At 50.3% G+C, this 21,882-nt stretch overlaps 1 protein-coding gene across 12 annotated transcripts in view; it reads left to right on the top strand.

The window, feature by feature from the left end:
- TENM4 (teneurin transmembrane protein 4) overlaps nt 1–21,882 on the top strand; it is a 739,976-nt gene that overhangs the window by 340,397 nt on the left and 377,697 nt on the right. For 11 of the 12 annotated variants that reach the window (XR_009564930.1, XM_060303774.1, XM_060303773.1 and 8 more), the window contains 2 exons: nt 11,849–12,136; nt 14,879–15,148. Coding sequence is in view for 11 of the 12 variants with exons in the window: in XM_060303774.1 (XP_060159757.1) it covers nt 11,849–12,136; nt 14,879–15,148 (558 nt within the window). In the remaining variant the exon portion in view is untranslated. Of the gene's footprint in view, nt 1–11,848; nt 12,137–14,704; nt 14,794–14,878; nt 15,149–21,882 lie in introns of those variants that run through there. The other variant, XM_060303780.1, reaches the window with a different exon arrangement.

The following is a 21,882-nucleotide window of genomic DNA, read 5'->3' as shown; positions in this document are numbered from 1 at the left end:
AAGCTGGACAACGTGGGTCTTGCTACATGATGGATGTTTTCCCAAAGTAGCAAAACAGGCAAGCCCAAACACTCAAGGGTTTTTCATGCCTCTGATTCCCGATTGCTAATATCCCCTTGGTCAGTGCAATCACATGGCCAACCCTGGAGTCAGCAGGGAGACTACACAAGGGTGTAATACAGGGAGGTATCATTACTAGAGCAATCAACCCCCATACCTAACTTCCAGAGTTGAATTTAGGAAGTTGAAGTTGAATTTAGTTGGGAATTGAATCAGAAGAAGGCACAGAGGTAATTATCCTGTTGATAATGGAGTCCTTACTTATGCACCATGCATAGAGTTAAGTATTGCCATGGATTGCCTCATTTAAGCCTCAGGAAAGCCCTGTAAGATAGTAGATACTATCCCCATTTTATAGATGAGGAAACTGAAGCTCAGTCAGTCTCTTTGTCCAAAGTTGTACAGGAAATACATAGTAGGTTCAAGGTTCAAACCTAGGTTTGCCTGACTCAAAAACCTACTTTTTTTCTCTTCCGGGCTGACCTTTTTTTTTTTTAATTTATGTATTTTATTTATTTTAATTTATTGAGTTATATTGATGTAAAATATTATATAAATCACAGGTGTACAATATAGTGATTCACAATTTTTAAAGGTTATGCTCCATTTATAGTTACTATAAAATACTGGCTATATTCCTGTGTTGTACAATATATCCTTGTAGCTTATTTTACACATAACAGTTTGTACCTCTTACTCTCCTATCCTTAACTTGCCCCTCCTCCCTTCCCTCTCTTCACTGGTAACTACTAGTTTGTTCTCTGTATGTGTGAGTCTGCTTCTTTTTTTATATTCACTAGTTTGTTGTGTTTTTTAGATTCCACATATAAAGTGATACACAATATTTGTCTTTCTTTGTCTGAGTTATTTCACTTAGCATAATACCCTACAAGTCCATCCAGGTTGCTGCAAATGGCAAAATTTCATTCTTTTTTTATGGCTGAGTAGTATTACATTGTATGTATACATTACATCTTCTTTATCCATTCCTCTGTTGATGAACATTTAGGTTGCTTTCATGTTCTGGCTATTGTAAATAGTGCTGCAGTGAACACTGGTGTGCACGTGTCTTTTTGAATTATGGTTTTCTCTGGGTATATGCCCAGGAGTAGATGATATTGCTTATATGTGGAATATTTTTTTTTTAAAAAAGGTACAAATGAACTTATTTACAAAACAGAAGCAGAGTCATGGATGTAGAAGACAAACATATGGTTACCAGGGGAAAAGGTGGGGGGAGGGATAAATTGGGAGATTGGGATTGACATATACACACTACTATATATAAAATAGATAACTAATAAGGACTTACTGTATAGCACAGGGAACTCAGTACTCTGTAATGATCTATATGGGAAAAGAATCTAAAAAAGAGTGGATATATGCATATGTATAACTGATTCACTTTGCTGTACACCTGAAACTAACACAACATTGTAAATCAACTATGCTCCAATAAAAATTTAAAAAAGAGATAACTGTAGTTCATGCGCAGTTGTAAAAAATAGTACAAATATATCCTGGGTACCCTATTCCCAGTTTCCCCCAGCAGCAGCATGTTGCAAAACTATTGTAAGAGAATAGATATCACAACCAGGATATGGACATTGGTACAATCCATTCATTTTATTCAGAGTTCCCCAATTTTACTTGTACTTATTTGTATGTATGCGTGTGTTTACTTCTACCCTGTTTTATCATCTGCGTCCAGTCAAGATAGGGAATATTTCCATCACCACAAGCATCCCTCTCACTGCCCTTTTATAGCCACACCCACCTACCTCCCACCCCTACCCCATCCCTAACCCCTGGCAACTACTAATGTGTTCTCCATTGCTAAAATGTTGTCATTTCAAAAATGTTATATAAATGGAATCATATTGTATGTAACATTTTGTGATTGGCTTTTTTCACTCAACATAATTCTCTAGAGATTCATTCGTATCATTAACTCATTCCTTTTTCTCACCAAGTAGTATTCCGTGGCATTCCATTTACAATAGCCATTCAGCTGTTGAAAGACATCTGGACTGTTTCCAGTTTTTAGCTATTATGAGTAAGGCTTCTATGAACATCTCTGTACCGGTTCTTGTGTGAACCTAAGTTTTCATTTCTGAGGGTTAAATGCCCAAGAGTGCAATCGCTACGTTGTACAGCAACTGCACGTTTAGTTTCATAAAAAACTGCCGAACTGGTTTTCAGAAGGGCCGTAATATTTTATACTCCTGTCAGAAATGTATGGGTGATCCAGGGTCTCTGCATCCTTGCCAGCATTCAGAGTTGCCACTATTTTACATTTTAGCTCGTCTGATGGGTGTGTGGTGACACTGTGGTTTTCATTTGCATTTCCCTGCTGGCCGGTGATGTTGAACATCTTTTCATGTGCTTATTTGCCATCTGTACATCCTCTGCAGTGAAATATTTGTTCATATCTTTTGGCCATTTTCTAATTGGGTTGTTTGGGTTTGGTTTGGGTTTGGTTTTTTACTGTTGGGTTTTGAGAGTTCTTTATGTGCTCTAGATGCTAGGCTTTTGTTGGATATGTGGTTTGCAAATATTTTCTCCCACTTTGTAGCTTGTCTTTTCATCCTTTTAACAGTCTTTCACAGAGCATGAGTTTGGATTTTGGTGAGGTCCAACTTTATCCTTTTTTGTTGGTGTGGGGATTGTGCTTTTGATGTAGCTTGTGGTTTTGACCACTGTGCTCTACTGTTCTCTGAAGCTTTGGGAGAGAGGAATCGTGATCTGGAGGGGAGGGATTGGGCTTGTCTGTGAGGTTTGAAGGCAGAGTTAGGGTCAGTGGGAAGGCTCTGGAAGGAAGCAAACTTCAGCTCAGTATCAGAATGAACTAAGGCCAAACTTAGGGGATGAAACACGTTAGGAGTAAGTGGTATCATGGGAGATCACGCAAAGGCTGGCTGGTGTCCTTGGGGACGCAGAGGAATGCACGCATCAGATGGGGCTGGGCCACTACGGCCTTTATGATCCCTCTACCTGTAAGAATCTAGGATAGTGGAATCTGAATTACCCCCACCTGATTGGACGCGTCTAACAAATATATCCCCCAGAGACCATCCAGCTTGCGACATTTAGAAAGGCTTTGGTTGGGGCAGGTTGAGCCAGGCTCCACAGGAGGTGGCCAGCAACACCACAAGGTCCGCAGTTGTCCTTTCTGGGGGCAGAATGCACCAGGCCAGAGGCTTAAAGGGCCCAGTGTCAGGGTCGGGGCCTCTTCCTTGCCCTCTGTCCCCAGCCTGGGGGCCAGCGGCATGGCCACCTGCCCCATCCCCACCCCAGCCTCCTCTTCTTCACTCAGACTGCCAAGGAGAATCTCTTTCTTTACGGCACTTAGGAGACTTAATTACCACAGGCGAAGTCCTTTGAGGCCTTGGATGAAAGGCATGGGAGTCGTGCAAGCTTGATTAGGCTTGTAGAACTCTGGGCACAATTAGCTCCATGAGAGACTGGCCCTCCCTTTATCTGTCTCCAGTTCTGTGTGACATACAGCAGCTAATTATTGAAATAAAAATTGCCTGACCACCCAGCTGCTGGAAAGAGGGCCCCGATACCTATTAAGTCTGCCTTTAATTATTGGAGATGGCCGCAGCTTCAGGCAGTTGGGGTTTTCCCATCGTTATGGGCCTTTTCCTCCGCCTCTTTGCGACTTGAGTACACGGAGATGTAAGCGAAATTCTGCCAAAGCCACTTCTGTCTCCCTTGCTTTCCGGCTGGACATCCCTTTCTGGGACACCTTCGCTAACAAGCTTCGTCTGCTGCGAGCACCACTCCTGGCACCTCCCCAAGGGGCTTTGCAATCTTTGCACTTTTACAGAACTCCTGGGCCTGAGAGAGAGAGAGAGAGAGAGAGAGAGAGAGAGAGAGAGAGAGAGAGAGAGTGTGTGTGTGTGTGTGTGTGTGTGTGTGTGAAGCTGAGGGCTCCTGCCTCTTCACTTGTTGGCTGTGGCCGTCAGCAGGTCACAGCCTCTGAACCCCAGCTTCTCCTCTCCATGAACGCAGGGCCCTGGACAGCTCTCAGAGGGCACAGCGGTTGCAACCATCACCATTTCCAGGAGCGTTAAACTAGTGCCTGCTTCCCTGGGGGGCTGGTTTTCCCTTCCAGCTCTCCCTGTTCAGCGCTCCCCGCCTTACAGAGTGGAGGCCTAACACAGGAACCCCAGGTAATTACAGGATAAGCCTTGGACACCACAGGGGATGCGTGATTAATCAGCTCAACTATCTCTCCTTGCCCCTGATTATCTCATCATGTGGTCCCAGAAACCGACAGAAAATCAGAAATCGGTGTAGGGCCCCTGTGCACTTTTTACAGAGAGCTAACACTCAAATAATCTGGGTTTCAGGCTTGACCCTTGACTGGGTTTTCTAGGGAGAAGGAAAGAGGGCCCTATCAGGAGGGGCTGCACTGCAGAAGAGACCGTTTCTCCAGGTGTTGTTCATAGAAAAACTGAGTCCCAGCAGACAGCACATCCTGAGGCCCCCTGGGGGGTGTGCCCCGTGGGAATATGGTGTCCGGTGCAGGAGAGAGTGGGGGTGAGGGACATGCAGACTACACCCCACAAGAGAGGCATGTGGGCACTCCCCTCTCCTTGTCCCGTTTAACTCCTGCTCAGACTTCCCTCCTCAGCGCAGGTGTCACCTCCTCCAGGACACCCAAACTGGTGTCCCTCTCTGACCCACAAGTGTCTGTGTCAGCTGCTCTTTTGTGTTCACTGTGCTGGAATCACCTGTAGATGTGTCTGTCCCTCTGACTGCTTCTGGTCAAACTACTCGTTCCCAAGTCTTACCCTGGATATTTTTGGGGGGTTGGGAAGAAGGAAGGATTAATTACTTGCAGCAAGTAAGGAGAACACTGGGGGTCTTTTCCCAAAGCAGTGTCTCCCCAGACTGCAAAGTTGGGGAAGTTTTAAACTAAGGGTGCGTGCGTATTCACGAGGGGGCTCGAGCAGAGGAGAGTTCAGCATAGAATTGGGGCAGAGGTCAACAGAGTCCAAGCTGTAGTTGATGGAGGTCAGGAAGGTTGATATCATTCCGTCCTCCACCTGGGTGAGGGCCTTACTTCCTGATGTCAGGACTTACCGAAGCTCAGGTTCTTTATGTCTCAAGACAGAAGGAATGCAGTGAGAGGCAAAGTGACAGGGAAGAAGGGGATTTATTTAGAGAGGTACACCACAGTCCACAGACAGAATGCCGTCTGTCTCAAAAGGCGAGAGCGGCGCTGGGAGAGAAACACTCCGCAGAGTGTGAGCCATCTCAGAAGGTGAGAGACCTCACCCTGGATCTTATAAAGCCTTGTTAGGTGGGAAAGAGGGAGTGAGATAGATGAACCTGGGGAAAGGATACTGGGAAGGTGAAATGTTCAGTCTGATGAGAAGACTCAAGGATGCACAGGGCAAATTGTTAGACTTATTTCCTGAGACCCGAAGGAGCACAGCTGAGGCGTGTGGAAGGAAGCTGAAAGGAGGCAGGTCCAGCTCCATGTCAGGAAGCACAATCTCACAACTAGAGCTGTCCCTGGGGGGAATGAGGTCCCCAGATTTGGAGGGGGTGTGACCACCTGGTGGGGATGGGACAAGAACCTGCTGACCTTTGATGGTTCTTTCAATCTTAAGACAATAAATGCCACAGGTTCTGACTCTGAGATGCCACCATTTGTAAAGGGGCATCATTTGGCTCATAAATAGCTTTGAGAGGAGAAACGATAGATGATGGAGGAATTCGGATACCCCGGAGCCCCCGTAATAGCTCCTGTTGGCCGAGGGCCGAATGTGTCCCCTGTCCTGCGTGCGCTCAGCCCTGGGAGGGGTCGGGGCCACCCTGGTGGGAGCTCCCCCCCAGCTGGGATTGGAGGAGCGGTGCCCGTACAACAACCAGCGGCCCTTTGATGCCTGACCTGAAGGGCGACATGGCTTCTGTGGGCAGCGGTACCATCTGTCACCTGCCTGCCAGCCACTGATTAGGGATGTCCCCACAGCCAGGCTGGGCACAGGGCCACACTCCACTATGCTCTCAAGAAGGCCCTTCCCCTGGCCCACAGTGCTGGCTTTCTGGGTGGGGACACTTGGAGATGAAGCTGTAAAAGCCCAGGTCAGGTGCTAACTGAAGAATTCTGGAGGTTCATCAGAAGAATTAATACTGCTTAAAACACTAAGTGAGAGAGCAAACAGAACAGTTAAGCAAACTAGAATAAGGGGTGACCTGCATGAGAAGCAGTACAGGCTCTGATTAAAAGCTTGAGCCTGAGGGTCGCACAGACCCAGGTTTCAATCCTCACTCTGCCCCTTCCTTGCTGTGGTCCTCTGGGCAAGGCATTTAACCACTCAAAATCCCGGTTTCTTTCATCTCTCAAATGAGAATGGTTCAAGGGCCTGGTGAGGGTTAAACAAGGTAATGCATGTAAACACCTTGCCTTTAGCCACCCTTATTATAATCACTCTCTTACCATTTTAAAAGGCCAAGGATTCCCTCATGTGACAGATCAGGGAAATACGCTCTACCACAGCGAGAAGAGCGCAATCAGATTCCAGTCTTGGCATTCTGTGTGAACTTGAGCATCCCTTTGTTTCTCCGAGGCTCAGTTTCCAAATCTGTGGGATACGGTGCCTACCTCTTTGGTTTGTTCATAGCCCAGCACAGTACCTGGCACAGACTAGGTGCCTCTCTCCCTGGCATTCCCCTTCATATCACACTGGAGTTGTGAACAAAGGACTTGCAAGAGCAAACTCTGAAGGAAAGTAAAAATTTATGATGACTTTATGCACACATATACACACAGATACTGCCTAGGACTTATATTTTGCAGAACACATTTTAGCTCAAGTATTTATGAGCCCTTTTTGACACACTAAGAACTGAAAATATCACCATTGGCTTTTTGAGTTGGCTTTTTGAGTTTCTCCCAAACACCAAAAGCTTTGTTTCCCCATCTCCTCTTCTCTCCCCGAGTCCCACATCCTCCTTGTCTTTCTTCCAGGCCAGCTCCCGGCACCAGAAAACCAGCTAGAGGACACGCTCCCCTGGGATCGCCAGATCCAGGCTTTCTGCCACCTGCACTTTTACATTGTACTGTCCACTTGTGTTATCATCATTCATGGAAGTGCCTTTTTATTTTTTCTACCAGGCTCTTCACCTCTCAAGCTTCACCTGAGACCTCTTTCCCTCACTGAAGTTTGGATTCTGTCTGTTCCCAAACTCCCTCACCCCTCCCACTTTCATGCAGGTTGTGACCTAGAATGGTCTTTTTCAAACTGTAGGTTGGCAATCCATCCATAATTCTCTTTTAGTCAAATAGAATAAGAGAGAAAATACCAGATTCCACCCCTGAGGAAAGGTTAGGCATGTTTTTTGAAATTTTTGTTTTAGTTAGAACTTTGTAGATTTATGTGTGTGAAATAAATGTTTACTGTAGGTGAGAGAACACGGGGAAGTCACAGATCTAGACTCCTTTTCTCTCCTTACCTCAAAACCATCTGGCCTGTCTCACTTTTCCTTGACTTTCTTTGGTCGTGGTTTAGATGTCACTTTCTCTGAGCAGTGGTCCCTTAATCATCTCTCCACCTTCGGCCCACCTGACCTAGGTTAGGGGCCACTCTGGTGTCCTTCCCCTGCCTCTCTCCCTGTCTGACTTGCCCACTGTCTAGAAGCTCCAAGGAGTAAGAAGCTCATTTGTCTTGTCCACCGAAGCCTCACACAAGGCTTGGAAAGCAGAGTAGGAAGTCAGTGTTGGGGGGAGGCGGGGAAGGGGGAACAGGGGGAGAGGAGGGGAGGGCAGAAGGGAACCTCATGTCTTGCCTTCATGCAGCTCCCACCACAGTTAGGAGAGAACAGTCCTTAGCAATTATGTACCGAATGAATTAACCTCTGGTACTAGGTGTGTGTAATACCTTTCTTCAGGTTTAAACATTTTCTTCTGATTCAAATCTAGACCCTGATATTTGGAAGCCATGTGATTTAGGGCAAATCACTTAATCTCTTTGAGCTTGTTATCTCATTTATAAAATAAAAGTAAGAGAAAATATAAAATAAGAGGATAATATCTAACCTGCCTAGTTGTTGTAGAGATTAGAAACAACATGTACAAAGTTCCCAGCATGAGTAGGTATTAAATTAACAGTCATTTTGGGACTTCCCTTGTGGCGCAGTGGTTAAGAATCCGCCTGCCAATGCAGAGGACACGGGTTAGATCCCTGGTCCGGGAAGATCCCACATGCCACGGAGCAACTAAGCCCGTGCACCACGACTACTGAGCCTGCGCTCTAGAGCCTGTGAGCCGCAACTACTGAAGCCCACGTGCCTAGAGCCCGTGCTCTGCAACAAGAGAAGCCACTGCAATGAGAAGCCCACGCAGTGCAATGAAGACCCAATGCAGCCATTAAAAAAAAAAAAAAAAATCATTGTATTGTCACTGCCTCTCTTCCTATCACTACCATGTGTCTCCAGGCTTCCCCACGTTAACAGACCTGTTCAAACCTTCCAGATCCATCTGAACCAGCTCCATGTAAAAGAAAAGTGGATTTTAGAATCACTGGCTCACTGGCTGTGTGAACTTATCAACCAACTGGCTCACTGAGTCACCTCTCTAAAATGAGAAGTAATTAGGGTACTTCCCTGGCGGTCCAGTGGTTAAGACTCCATACTTCCAATGCAAGGGGCGAGGGTTCAATCCCTGGTCAGGGAACTAAGAGCCCACATGCTGTGAGGCGTGGCCAAAACAAACCCAAGTAACTAGAGTTCCCGTGGGTCTGTGTGGGAAGCACCAACCACAGCACCCAATGCAGACATGATTCTTCCCTTCTCTTGGCCAGAGCCCACTCTCCTTCCCCACAGATAGACCAGAAATGACCCCCGAAAGTTATAAACTACGGTTCATGCTTTATCAAAGCACTCATCATTGATGGCCCCTATGGCTGACACCCCAGAGAGACGGTAGCTGCCCCCGCAAGGCTTGTGTCCTGCTCACCTCTGGGCCCCAGTCCCAGCGCGAGACTGGTCTGTAATGGGTTGTGGAAATGAACTCCTCTGCAAAGGCATATTTGTGTGCTCGGGGCTTACCTGGCAAAGAGTTTCAGCAGGCAGTAGGGGCATGCGTCCGTGAGAGTCGAGTTGGGTTGGCGGGTTGTTCTGTGGGCAGTGAGAGGAAGCAGAGGAGGATCAGGAACCAGCAGGTGGGGAACCCGGAGGTCAGCAGGGTAAGCAGGGACTGACTTGTGTAGGCATGGACGTGTGCGGGTGCTTCTGACGCCCTTCCCGGCACTGCTCCCCCCCTCCAGGGTCTCAGCATCGCTATGCTGCAGACTCTTGCTCCAAGAGGAGCTTTTCTCCACTGTCACTTCTTTCATCCCGACCTCTTCTTTTTCTCTCAATTAAATGCCAATTTGAGGGACTTCCCTGGCGGTCCAGTGGTTAAGACTTCGCCTTCCAATGCAGGAGGTGCAGGTTTGATCCCTGGTCCGGGAGCTAAGATCCCACATGCCTCGTGGCCAAAAAAACCAAAACATAAAATGGAAGCAATATTGTAACAAATTCAATAAAGACTTTAAAAACGGTCCACATCAAAAAAAACTTTAAAAAAAATGCCAATTTGAGTGTGAACCATGACTGATCTCCCATCTGTTGAAAAAAAGTAAATATTTACTGAATTACTATATTAAGACTGAAAAGGAAATGAGAGCAAAGCAAATGTTCTCCTTGCCTCTGATTTGTAATAGGGAAGCCATGAGTTTGGGGACTGTGTTCTTAATTTGCAATTACTGAGCCTCTGCCTTGAAGCCATTGTCTTCAGTCAACAGGTACAGGACACTGGTAAGACACATAGTCATCCACCAACTTAACAGCCTAAAATGTGTCTCAGCCTTATTAACGTATGTTTGAGGGAACGTTCCTTCTCCAGTTATAACTGACATCTAGCTGGAGCCTTCCAAAGTATGCCTTTTAAAAATAAAAGGCGGGTTTTTTCTGATGATAATAATGGCGAACATGTATTGAGCACCCATTGTGTATCAGGGATCATATGTACCAGGGACATGTATTAACTCATTTCATCCTCAGAACCACCTAAGAGGTGGTTCTTCCCTCTTGGGAGGGAAGAGAGCATCCTCAGGCCACAGGGATACCGATACCTTCAATGTCCACGATCAAAGGCAGAACTCGGAAATCGCTAGCCCTCAGAACAAAACTGACCTATCAGTGTGTTTAACTTGGCCTACATGTAATAATGGATTACATTTAAAAATCATACATTTTACATCCAAGTCCAAATTTCCAGCTTGTCATAAAAATTCATAAGACCCCCTACACTCCTATGTCACAGCATTGGGAGGCACTGAACACCCACTGCCCCGTTGAACAGGCCCGCCCTCTTTGTTGGTCAGAGGCCCCACCCTGGGCACTGAGACTCCTTGATGACAGCTCTTGCTCTGTTGTTTCTCTAATAGGACAGTGACGCAGTAGAAGGTTTTGTATACCCATGTTGCTCTGGAAAGTGGAACAATGAAAGAACTGAGAAGGTTGTATGTTTCAAGAAGGAGCGCTCATCATCCTTTGTGTAGGATATCCTGCTTTCCTCCTGTGCTGACCTCCTGGCTCTTGTAGGGGGCTATTTGCTACCCCAGAGCCAGAGGAAGACATCTGGAAAGAGAAAGGCGGTGTTATAAGAGCTTTAAAAAATGTGTCGGCCTAGGGCAAAAGGGTCAAGATGGGGAAAAGAGGAAGAAAGGGAGATTAGGAGCTTCCTACCAGCCACACAGCCTGGCAAACCCGACATATGCGGCAGGTGCCGCGGCTTCCCCAGGTGCCGATGGTGCCTCCAATGAGACGGATGAGTCTGGAGGTGACGGAGTTCTCCGATCAGCATGGTAGTCCAGGCCCAGCCTAGCTGGAAGGACACTTCTGTGTGGTAGGAGGGAGGGGACTCAGGGAGCATAATAAAATAGGAAAAACTCGGACTTTAGAGCCAAACAGACCTGGTTTCGGATCCTGACTTTGATACTTACCACCTGAGTCACCTTGAGGGAGGTTTGGAACGTCAGTTTTCTCATCTGTCAGATGGAGACTGGTTGGCTGTTTAACTAAATGTGCATTGGAGGCACCAGGCTTCACTTCAGGTGCAATAGATCAGGAGTGAGCAGAACAGGTAAGGCCCCTGCTCTCATGGTGCTTGCATATGAGTGCAAGAAAACAGACGATAAGCAGGTGATTATTTAATTATCTGGTGGTGATAACTGTGGATTGGTTGTTTATACCTTGGCTCATTTCCAGAAAAGGTTGGAGACAGTAATAATCTCTCAGGACGTGTGACAATTGAATGAGATAATTATATGCAAAGCGCTTACCCCAGTGCCTGAATATAGTCGTTCATTTCACAAATTCTTAAAGAGCCCCTGTTCTGCGTGAGGCCCTGTCCCAGCCGGAGGACTGATGGGAACACACACGGGGTTCACATCTATAGCAGGATTGGGAAAACTAGTGCCCTCTGGCCTTTGTTGTCAGCTTCCTTGATAGACATCACTGAAGGAGAGGCTGAGGGCATCTCCACAGGGGAGACAGGTCGGTCGTGTAGCAGGAAGAGAAAGGATTCATCATAACAAGCCTTGGGTGCAAGTCCCCCTGTGCTACTTATGGCTGCGTGGCCGTGGAGCGACGCCCTCCCCTCCAGAGCCTGAGGCCCCATGTCCACAGCACTGCCGGGTGAATCGAGGTCCGGGATGGACCCGGGGATTGCCTTTGCCCCCTGGGGCCGGAACTGACGCCCTTTCTTTGGTTTCTCGGGCTCCAGACCACTCAGCCCTGAGTGCGGCGAGGACCCTGTTCGTGGATGTGGAGGAGCGCCGGCCGGAGGCCATGGACGTTAAGGAGAGGAAGCCGTACCGCTCGCTGACCCGGCGCCGCGACGCCGAGCGCCGCTACACCAGCTCGTCCGCAGACAGCGAGGAGGGCAAGGCCCCGCAGAAATCCTACAGCTCCAGCGAGACCCTCAAGGCCTACGACCAGGACGCCCGCCTCGCCTACGGCAGCCGCGTCAAGGACATGGTGCCGCAGGAGGCCGAGGAGTTCTGCCGCGCAGGTGAGGGCGGCCGGGGCGGGGCTTGAGGCGCGCCTGCGCACTGGTGTACCTCCTCCCCCTCCCCCCTCCCCCCCCCGGGCATGGGCGCGCTTGAGCAGCGACTGGAGCCAAGCGGGGTGGAGGGCGCCCGTCCGCACCAGCACTCCGCTAGTTTGGCACCTAGACCTGGTCAGAGCCTGCCCTGTAGTTCATTCTTAGTTCATTCGTTTTCATGCTCACCCCCCCTCGTGGGCGTAATGAGGTGGTTAGGAGCTGAGTTCTGACCACCACCGGCTCGCCTCTAAGCCTCCCCTGGTAGACGGCCATGAGTACTCGCTACCGCACTGAATTGTCCTGAGGACTAATGAGATGACGCGTTGCGAGGTAAGTGCGATGACGCCATGCCTCTCCCACTAGGCCTGGATCCACAGGAAAGCTGACCTGTTAACAAGGCTGCCTCTCTTGCTTTAAAGACGAGGGGTCTGGGCTTCCCTGGTGGCGCAGTGGTTGAGAGTCCGCCTGCCGATGCAGGGGACACGGGTTCGTGCCCCGGTCCGGGAAGATCCCACGTGCCGCGGAGCGGCTGGGCCCGTGAGCCATGGCTGCTGAGCCTGCGCGTCCGGGGCCTGTGCTCCGTGACGGGAGAGCCCACAACAGTGAGAGGCCCGTGTACCGCAAAAAAAGAAAAAAAAGACGAGGGGTCTTCAGCTCTTTCCCATTTGTGGTTAACAGCTCGAACTCTGACATCAGACCGACCTGATTTGAATTCTGGCTCTGCCATTTTTACTGCCCTCAGTGTCTTCACCTGGGCAGTGGGATCACAGCCATGCCTCCTAATTGCAAGGTGGTGGGGAGGATTGATGAGGACTGAAAATAGAGCATTTGACCCTTGCACAGAGCAAGCGCTTCAGAAATGCTGCCGGCTACTGATTGTTCTCTCTGGGTCTCAGTGAGGGGAGGGGACAAATGGTGAGCCCTGCCAGGCCCAGATTGGCCTGGATGCCATCCTAGCACGGGAGGCTCCAAAGGGAACCCCTCTTATCTTCATAAATAACAAATGAGAAGCATTCTCAGCTCATAGGCAGCAGGCATGGGCACTGCAGCTTACAAAGTTCTCTCTCCCGTTACCTCCCTGGAGCCTCAAAAATCCTGTGAGGGTAGCAGAGTTCTCTCCTCCCACCTTCCCTCTCCCTTTATCCATCCTCCAGAGTGCTACCAGAGTGTGTCTGTCTGATTATTTAACTACCTTTCGCTGAGCACTTACTCTGTGGCAGGCTGGACACGGAGCTGACTAGGACCCTGGGAGGCACAGGGGTTCCTGGTTAAGAGCGATGCACATGACTGGGAGAGGAGGCCGTCTCTGGGGGTTCCCCTCCTGCCTCACTGGCAGTTCCTTCTTCCTTCCTTTGCAGGCTTGTCCTCTTCAGTCCTGACCCTGGTTGCGGGATCCTTCAAAGCACGGGCATCTGCCTCTTCTCTCTTCTTACTCCGCTCTTCCCGGTTACTCTCATCCGCAAACCTCTGAGCTCCCACCCTGATACCCCGCCCTCTGCCTCTGTGCTCCCAGCACACTCTCCATGGATCCCCCCACTTGGGGCTTTAGCCCTTCATCATGGCCTGGGCTGTGTGTCCCCCGCTTGACTGTGAGCTCTGTGAGGTCAGGCACCACGCCCTGCTCGTTGCTGTACATCAGTACCCGACGGCAGCTTGGATTGGGTTAGATGTGGTGCTGCCTGGTCGTAAGTCCATTTCCTAGATCGGCGGTTTAACTGGACTATGATCCTTAGCGCCTTCGTCTGCCGGTCTTCCTCATCCCCCAGTACACTCGTGGGAATGTTAAAAATATGGAAGAAGCTGTCCCTGAGTAAACACTGAGTAATGTGGAGGCTGTGTTTCCCATGGAAGTCAGTATCCCCTTTGTCCCTCAAACACTGATCCCTGAGTGAACTCCCTGCACCCGGGTCTTCCCGGCCTCTGTCGTGGGCACAGCCAGGCTTTCCCGGGGCCTCGAGAGACCTGTCAGCGGCCCAGCCTCGGCTGTGCGCTTGGCTCCCTGTGTTACCCCAGAGGCTGCTGGTTCCTGTCACAGCCCACCTGGCGTGAGGAAACAGAAGGCAGAGCCGACCTCCTTGTGCGAGGCCCACTTTTCTCAGCTGGTCACCATCTTCTTCACTTTCCTGCTCCAGGCTTTCCTGAACCGGCTGGAAAGGAACGTCTGGTCCCAGGGAACCATTGGCATTTCATGGACCAGGCTTCTGCCCTGCTCAGGAGCCCCCCTTGCTGGCAGGCCCTCCCTGGGCTGGAAGAGGAGAGCTGAAGCTCTCCGTCCAATTTAGCAGACACGTACTGAGCCCGCACTGGGTACCGGGTTGCCTTCTAGGCCCAGGGAATAGGAATGAACGGGACACAGTCCCTGCCCCTGTGGAGGCATCTCGAGCAGAGGACCCAGGCTCTTACGCAGTTCTGCTCTGCGGCATGACCAGGGCCGAGGACTCTCAGAGGCAGCTCGGAGGAAGAAGCAGGGACTCCCACACAGGGTGTAGGATGAGGGGAGGCTTCTCAGACGAGGGGCCATTTGTATTGGGCCCTTCATAAAGGGGTGGAGGGTTCGGGCTGGTGGAGAGGGTGCAGAGGAAAGGCCCGGGCATCGAACATCACAGTGAGCTCAAAGGACAAGAGTGAGTCCTGGGGTAGGGGCCGGGCTTCTGGTGGGGAGATGCCCCCCCTCACGCCCTGATCCCGCTCCCCTGCCTTCCCTCCTAGGCACCAACTTCACCCTGCGTGAGCTGGGCCTGGGGGAGGTGACGCCCCCGCACGGGACCCTGTACCGGACAGACATCGGCCTCCCCCACTGTGGCTACTCCATGGGGGCCAGCTCCGAGGCCGACCTGGAGACCGACCCTGTGCTGTCCCCCGAGCACCCCGTGCAGCTGTGGGGCCGCAGCACACGGTCGGGGCGCAGCTCCTGCCTGTCCAGCCGGGCCAACTCCAACCTCACGCTCACCGACACGGAGCACGAGAACGCGGAGACCGGTGAGTGGCCCGCTTGGCCTGTGCCGGGCGCCTGGGTTATGGGGCCAGGGGTTTTAATCACAGTATTGATCTTTTACTCCATCCCTTGGGGCTCCGGTGAAGTCGGTGGAAAATTGCTTTGCTGTCCGTCGTCAAAAGGCAGAGCCTCTCGCAGGGTCGCGTGAAACCCCCGCCCGTGGGTGACAGGCCAGAGATGGGTTGCCACACTTTCATTCCAGATGAGAGTGGTGCCGAAGGAGCAGGGTTACTGCTTACAAGGTACCTGTGCGGGTGGGAGCAGACGGGCCAGAGGCTTCCACTCGGAAGCCCATCCCCTGCAGCTCATCCTCTCTGGCAGTCGCCGTGCCTGGTCCTGGCGGAACTCTGCTCACGCGGCCTCCAGCCTCCAGGTACCCAACCACCCTGGGCGCCCACCACACGTGCTGCCCCACCCCAGGGTCTTACGCTGATCAGAGGATAGCTTTCACACGAAAACTGTCACGCTGGAGTAACTTAAAACGCGTGTTTTTACCCCAGCTTTCCCATGATCTCATCTGCAGATTGGAGGAAGTGCTGTCTCTGGACTCTATTCCACTCTCATCTCTGTAGCTCTCTTCCAAGGCCGCAGAGATGCTGTGGGAGAGAAAGAGGACAAGTTATTCACACGTCTCCTTCTTTGTGGGGAAGGAAAGGGAGCCGTGTTTCAGGATGTTCCTCTTCACTCTCGGACCTTGCTGGCAGATCTCTGAGGGGCCCTGAGATGGATGCAGCCCTGCAGTGGGCCACCCGCTGAGGGAATTTCCCTTTCTGTGGCACCTTGTACCCACAGTCTCTGGGCAGCTTGTGGATGAGGCCCACGTGAAGGAAGGAGGGTCCTGCTGGAGTCCGGCAGCAAAGACTTAGGGAGGGTGGCAGAGACCAGGACAGCCCCTCTGCCCCGGGGAGGGCTTTGTTTCCCAGAGGTCCAGTGAGGGGGTCTGCTGGCCCTGCCACGCCAGAGGTGGGAAGGGGGACGTGGGGATGGCAATCTGAACGAGAACTGGAAGAACCAAGCCAGGTACCAGTGCCCCCTACTGGTTTCCAGCTCTAAATGCAGGATCCTTTGATTCCTCCCCAGGATGTAGGGAGGATTGGAGAAGTGGTTTGAGGGTGGCGGGGGACGTGTGTGGAGACACCAGGTCAGAGGTGAAGGCTTAGGTTGGTTAGTCTCTGGAAAGGATGCTCCAGTGGGTTATGGCACAACACAATCCCAGATTTGGGATCAGGCAGGAGACTAGGTAAGGTCAGGGTCAGGTGGAGAAACCCATCTCCTAAAAAAGTCAGGTGCAGCAGAATTGCAACTATTTGTTCCACCACTGCTGCTAGAGAACTTGGAGTTTTTCCTAGGGACGCACCTGTTTGAGGGGTAGAGGAACAGCAGGTCCCAAATACCAGCTTGGCAGTGTCACCCTCCCCTGATACTCCACCAGCCCTGGGAGGGGGTCAATGACCTCAGCATCTGAAGGGGTTCCCCTCTGTGCAGTGGGGAGCCATCCACACTCCCTCATCCACCTTCCCACCTCCTAGGCCCAAGCCCAAACAGCAGCCCCCTTCTCTCCTCTGCACTACACGCTGAATTTGATGTGCGAGGCCTGTGCAGAGAAAATGGTGTCTAACTGGGAGGCAGGAAGCCTCAGTGCCATCACTGACCTAGGGTGTAGCATTGGATAAGTTAGATCCTTTCTCTAGACCTCAGTTTCCTCATCTGTAAAATAAGTAGTTTTAATGAAATCAGCATTTCTTGTATTCTGAGAATGTTAATAGTTCTTAGATTGAAGAGGGGTGGAGGGGAGTGCTCTGTGGTCAAATAATGTAGGAAACACTGAGTTAAAGGAACTTAAACCAGTTTCCTTACTGCAGGACTTCTCAGAGCCTTTAATACGTTAATATGCATGCTAATGGAGATATTAGCAAGGAGGGTTGCAAATTGATCTGAGAGTAAAAAACCCTTTATTCTCAGAGCATGCGACAGGACCAGTGTTCCAGTGAACACTTCTGGAGAATAAGTGAGCTGAATCACCTGTAGGCCCTTCTAGATCTAGAATTCCGTGATTTGAAGTCCTTACTTTAAGGTGAAGGTGCACAAGAGGAACATGATAGTAATAACAACAATACTAGTTAATACCTGCTACTGATTATTAGACCCCCATGCCCAGTGCTAAGTGCTTAGCTGTATGACCTCATTTACTCCCTCTACAACACCTTGAGATAGGTTTTATTACCCTCACTGTACCGGATAAGGAATCTGTAGCCCAGAGAGGTTAAGAAACCTGTGTAGGTCACGTAGCTAGCAAGACGAGATCTGAACTCAGACCTGTATGATTCTAAAACCTTTACCCTTGTGGCCCTAATCATAGTGGATTTCCTCTGCAGCAAAGTACTTGGGTTGTTTGTTCGTTTGATGGCTTCTTGCCATGGTGACAAATGATCATTTTTCCATAAAATCATGATAGAGTGAGGCACACACCACCCACTTTATTGTATATTCCCTGAGAGCTGAATTACAGCTGAATTAAGCCTCTGTTGTGTGATAACGACGTAGTGGGCGAGCCTGAAGAGCTTCAGGCTCTGATAACAGGGGCAGGGAGATGGTTGCCTGCTTCCCTGGCCATACCGCCCTCTCCTTCCAATCATGCATTTCGGCATTGGGCCAGAGCGCTCTAAGTCTCACTGTGCTCACGGAAGATGGGCAGGCAAAGGAGGTGGGCAGGTGGATCTAACAAAGAGCTCCTCCCTGGCCGCCTCGTCCCTTCCAGGCCTGGACTTCCAAACTCAGACATCCTGCACCTGTCCACTTGCTTCAGGCTGCAAAATTATATTAGTGGCTTTGCTATACTGGAGTCTAAATAATGACAGTACCTCATCCTGGCAGTGAAGGAGCCATAGGGATGGCTCCCCTTTATCCACCCAAGGAGGTTGACAGCTTTGTTGTCAACCAGAACTTACAGCTGAGGACTGGGGCCCAGAGGTGAAGGGCGTGCGGCGGCCGTGTACCTAGCTGAGCTGGAGCCAGGCTCTATGCAGAAGTCTCCGTTCTTTCCCGGCTTCCCCCTCTTCTTCCTGCCCCTTCCGCTCTCACATCTTTCTCCACTGCCCTCGTCTCTTGGTCGCGCATTCATCCCCCTGAGCCCAGTTCTCTCTTTTATCTGTGATGAGAACTCTGATCTTACCATCAGAACAGGGCTTAACTCCACTGGACATATCAGCCAACACATCACATTACGGCCAGTTTCAGGAGCAGGGGGAGGCCATGCTGAGGACCTATCGTGTCAAGCTGCTACACAAGGGCCATTGCCTTCAACCCTCATGACAGCACCGTGGCACCCCCATTTCCCAGATGGGAAAACTGAGGCTCCCAAAAGGTCAACTGACTTGCCAGAGATTGTGCAGCCAGTCATTCAGCAAGTCGGCAAAGCTTGGATTTGAACTCAGGTCTCTCTGATGCTATAGTTTGAGCCCTCTGCCCACCTCTTTGGGAATCAGCAGCTGAGGACACCAAAGCATGACCCCCGGCAACTTCCAGCCACAGGAACGTCGACTCTGCCTCCACATCTGGCCTTGCATTAGTCAATAGTAATTGTCAACAGTATTGATAGTGGTGGAGGCTTTTGCTGAGGTCATGGTGACGCTGCATGCAGCTGCCATCAATAACTTTTTATGGGTCCATTAAAGCCAATTTCTGCCCCCGAAGGTTAATGTCAGCAGCTTTTATGTCGCTGCTTAATATCCAAAATAAATACAGAATTGACGGGGTAATGTAAACACAAATCTTCCCCCTCAGGGGCGTCAGGCGGAGCCGGCCCCCAGGCCTCTCCTGCTGAGCAGAGCCACAGCAAGCAGGAGCTGGCATCATGCCGGGCACACGCTTGGCATCCTCTAAGTGTTTTTTAGAAAGCAGAGGTTGCACTGTGAGCTCCATTTCCAACCACGGGGTCAGGTGGACACAGTGTCTGTTTTGTAGATTCCTTCTGTGATTTGTTCTGTAGCTATGCTGAGCTCCTTCAGTGGACCAGGCATCGTTCTCGAATCAAGAATCTAGATGAATAGCGGGGGAGGTGGAGCTATGACAGCCTTGCAGCCCTATCTGTGGTGGAGGTTTCGCAGGCAGTGTGGCAGGGTGGAAAGAGCTGGTTCCAGATCTAGTGAGGAGACTTGGTCTCAAATCCTGGACCATGTCCCAGTTCTGAAACCTTGAGCAAGTCGCCTCACCTGTCTATGCCACAGTTTCCTCATTTCTAAAACAGTGTGCCAGCGATTACCCAGGGCTGGGAGAAGGGAAATGGGGAGTTCGTGTTTAATGGGTACGAAGTATCAGTTTGGGATGATGGAAAGGTTCTGGAGATGGATAGCGGTGATGATTGCACCACAACGTGAACGTACTTAATGCCGTTGAATTGTGCGCTTAAAAACGGTTAAAAGGCTTTTAGCTATTAATATTGTTTAAAGAGCTGTGGGATGACAGTAGAAGGAGCCATTCGTTTTGCCCTGAGGGTACAAAGGCTCATCCCTTCGTTCCACTCACACTGTGCACCAGAGTTTGAAGGCCAGCCGAGTAGGACTGCACTGAGCGTGAGGGATCTGAGAGAGGCATTCCCAGTAGAGGCAGGTTGCTGGAGCCAAGGTTTGGAGGCACAAAGAGGTGTGGTGGGTCTGGGGAATAGTGAGCATTTACTCCCGAGCTCTAATCCCAGAGGCAAATTGAGAAATTCACTTAGAAAAGAAACAAGGAAACAATCACAGTTACACCCAAATTATCAAGCAGCCTGGGTGTCAAAAGGGAGATTACTGGGTAACCTAATTAGGCAGCCAGACTGTTTACTGAGAGTCTGTAGATTAGGTGAGCATCCTGAAGCCCAGTGAGAAAGAAGCTCATTACCAATTTAACTCCATTTATCCTCTACCCTCCCTGGCCCCATGCTCACCAGATTTAGTTTTTAAAATCTGTAAGAAAAGCTCTCATTAATTCCCTAAGCGGCCAGAGTACTGTAGCTACTCAGCCACTGGACACGAGGCTCCCTTCTCTAGGACAGGAAGCTGGGTTCGTTCCGCTGGGGTAGGGATTCTACCCCTATATTTGACTACCCTTCTGCCCCACAAGCAGGCTCACACTCCCTCCCATACTGCAGAAGTACCTGATGTTTTCAGGGAGTTAGAGTCTCTTACTGGACAGAGTTATCCACATAATGAGGACTGTAAGCCCCCAAGTTCCAGAAGGGATTGAGGAGGGCCTAGTACAGTCAGAGCATCTGAGAATCTGGGAGCTAGAAGGAACCTTAGAGACAACAAACGCATGGATTCTTAACCTTTCCCCATTTTCCTAGACTAGTTTCTTAGTCAAGAAAACTATGACTTAGAGAGCTTAGGTGACTTGCTAACAGTGGCACAGCTAGTAAATGGCAGAGCCAGGGTTTGAATCCAGATCTGCCTCACTCCACTGCCTGTTATCTTTCTTGACCACTGCACTCTGCAGTTTGTTCTGTTTTATAGAAACATGTTTTCATTAGCTCAATGCTAATAAAATATACACAACCTGAGAGCTGATTCTTGCTGTATCCGGAAGGTAAACTTCTTTGTCACTGTTAGAAACTACCGGAAGAGAAATTGAATCCGTAACCTGTTAGAGCTACTCAGGACCCTAGAGATTATACCAGGTCACTCTCTAATTGTGACATGCTGGAGAAAAGACATTTAAAGTAGACATTGTAGAGGTTTAAGGGAAGAAGTCCAACCAGTAGGTTTCTGAGAAGGTTTTATGGAAGAAGTCCTGGTCCCTGGGCTCTGAGGGACGGGAGGGATTCTACCAGGTAAGGAGGGGGAAGAAAGGGCATTCTCTGTGGACGAAGGCATGGAGGAGGACAAATGTCAGGTGTGTCCCGTGAGGCTGGAACATCGGGTGTGACTGGGGATATGGGGGCAGAGAGCGCTGGGAGGGAAAGTTGGAGAGTTAGGCAGATCCTCTGTCATTTAGCAGCTGTTTGTTGAGCACCTACTGTTATAGGTATTGGGGTTCCAGCCTGATCCAGACAGACAAAACTGCCCACTCATCAGTGGGGAGACTGATCAACAAGCTTAAAAACTACACTATATAGGATGTTTCAAGATGTTAAGTGTTACAGGAGAGGGGATAGGGAATGCCAGGGTGGGACCGGGGGTGCAGCCAGAGGAGGCTTCACTGAGAAGATGACATGTGAGGTAGGCGAGGGAGCTGGCGGCGAGGAAGTCCGGAGGCAAAGCCATCCCGGCAGAGGGAAGGGCGGGTTCAAGGGCCTTGGCGCAGGAGGGTGTCTGCATTGTTCCAAAACATCAGGGAGGCCAGTGTGGCTGCAGTGGGGAGATCAGAGAGGGCACGTGGGGTAGGGCCCACGTGCAGGCCATGGCAGGGAGAATCACAGGAGGCTCTGGGCTGGGGGCTGGGGACTGACGGGGTCTGACTGATACTTGGACAGGGTCATTCTGGAAGCAGCAGTGTTGAACTCCAGTGGGCTGTGTCTGAGTAGGAGGCTACTGCAGTAATTCAGGAAGGGGGGTGGGCGCTCAGGCCAGGACCAGTGCGTGGAGATGGTGAGGATGGGGTCTGTACCTGGGAAGGGGAACCAGCTGCCCTTCCCTGCTCCACCCCAGGGCCTCGTGAGCAGTGAGGAAGACTACAGTATTCTTAGGTTCTGTGACCAAAATGGGGTCCCAGGTACTCTAAGGGGGGGGGCTCACACCTGATC

The sequence above is a fragment of the Globicephala melas genome, chromosome 8, assembly GCF_963455315.2.
Source record: "Globicephala melas chromosome 8, mGloMel1.2, whole genome shotgun sequence".
Classification (NCBI taxonomy): domain Eukaryota; kingdom Metazoa; phylum Chordata; class Mammalia; order Artiodactyla; family Delphinidae; genus Globicephala; species Globicephala melas.
The sequence above is the reverse complement of the archived record's forward strand: the minus strand, read 5'-3'. Positions and strand labels throughout refer to the sequence as shown.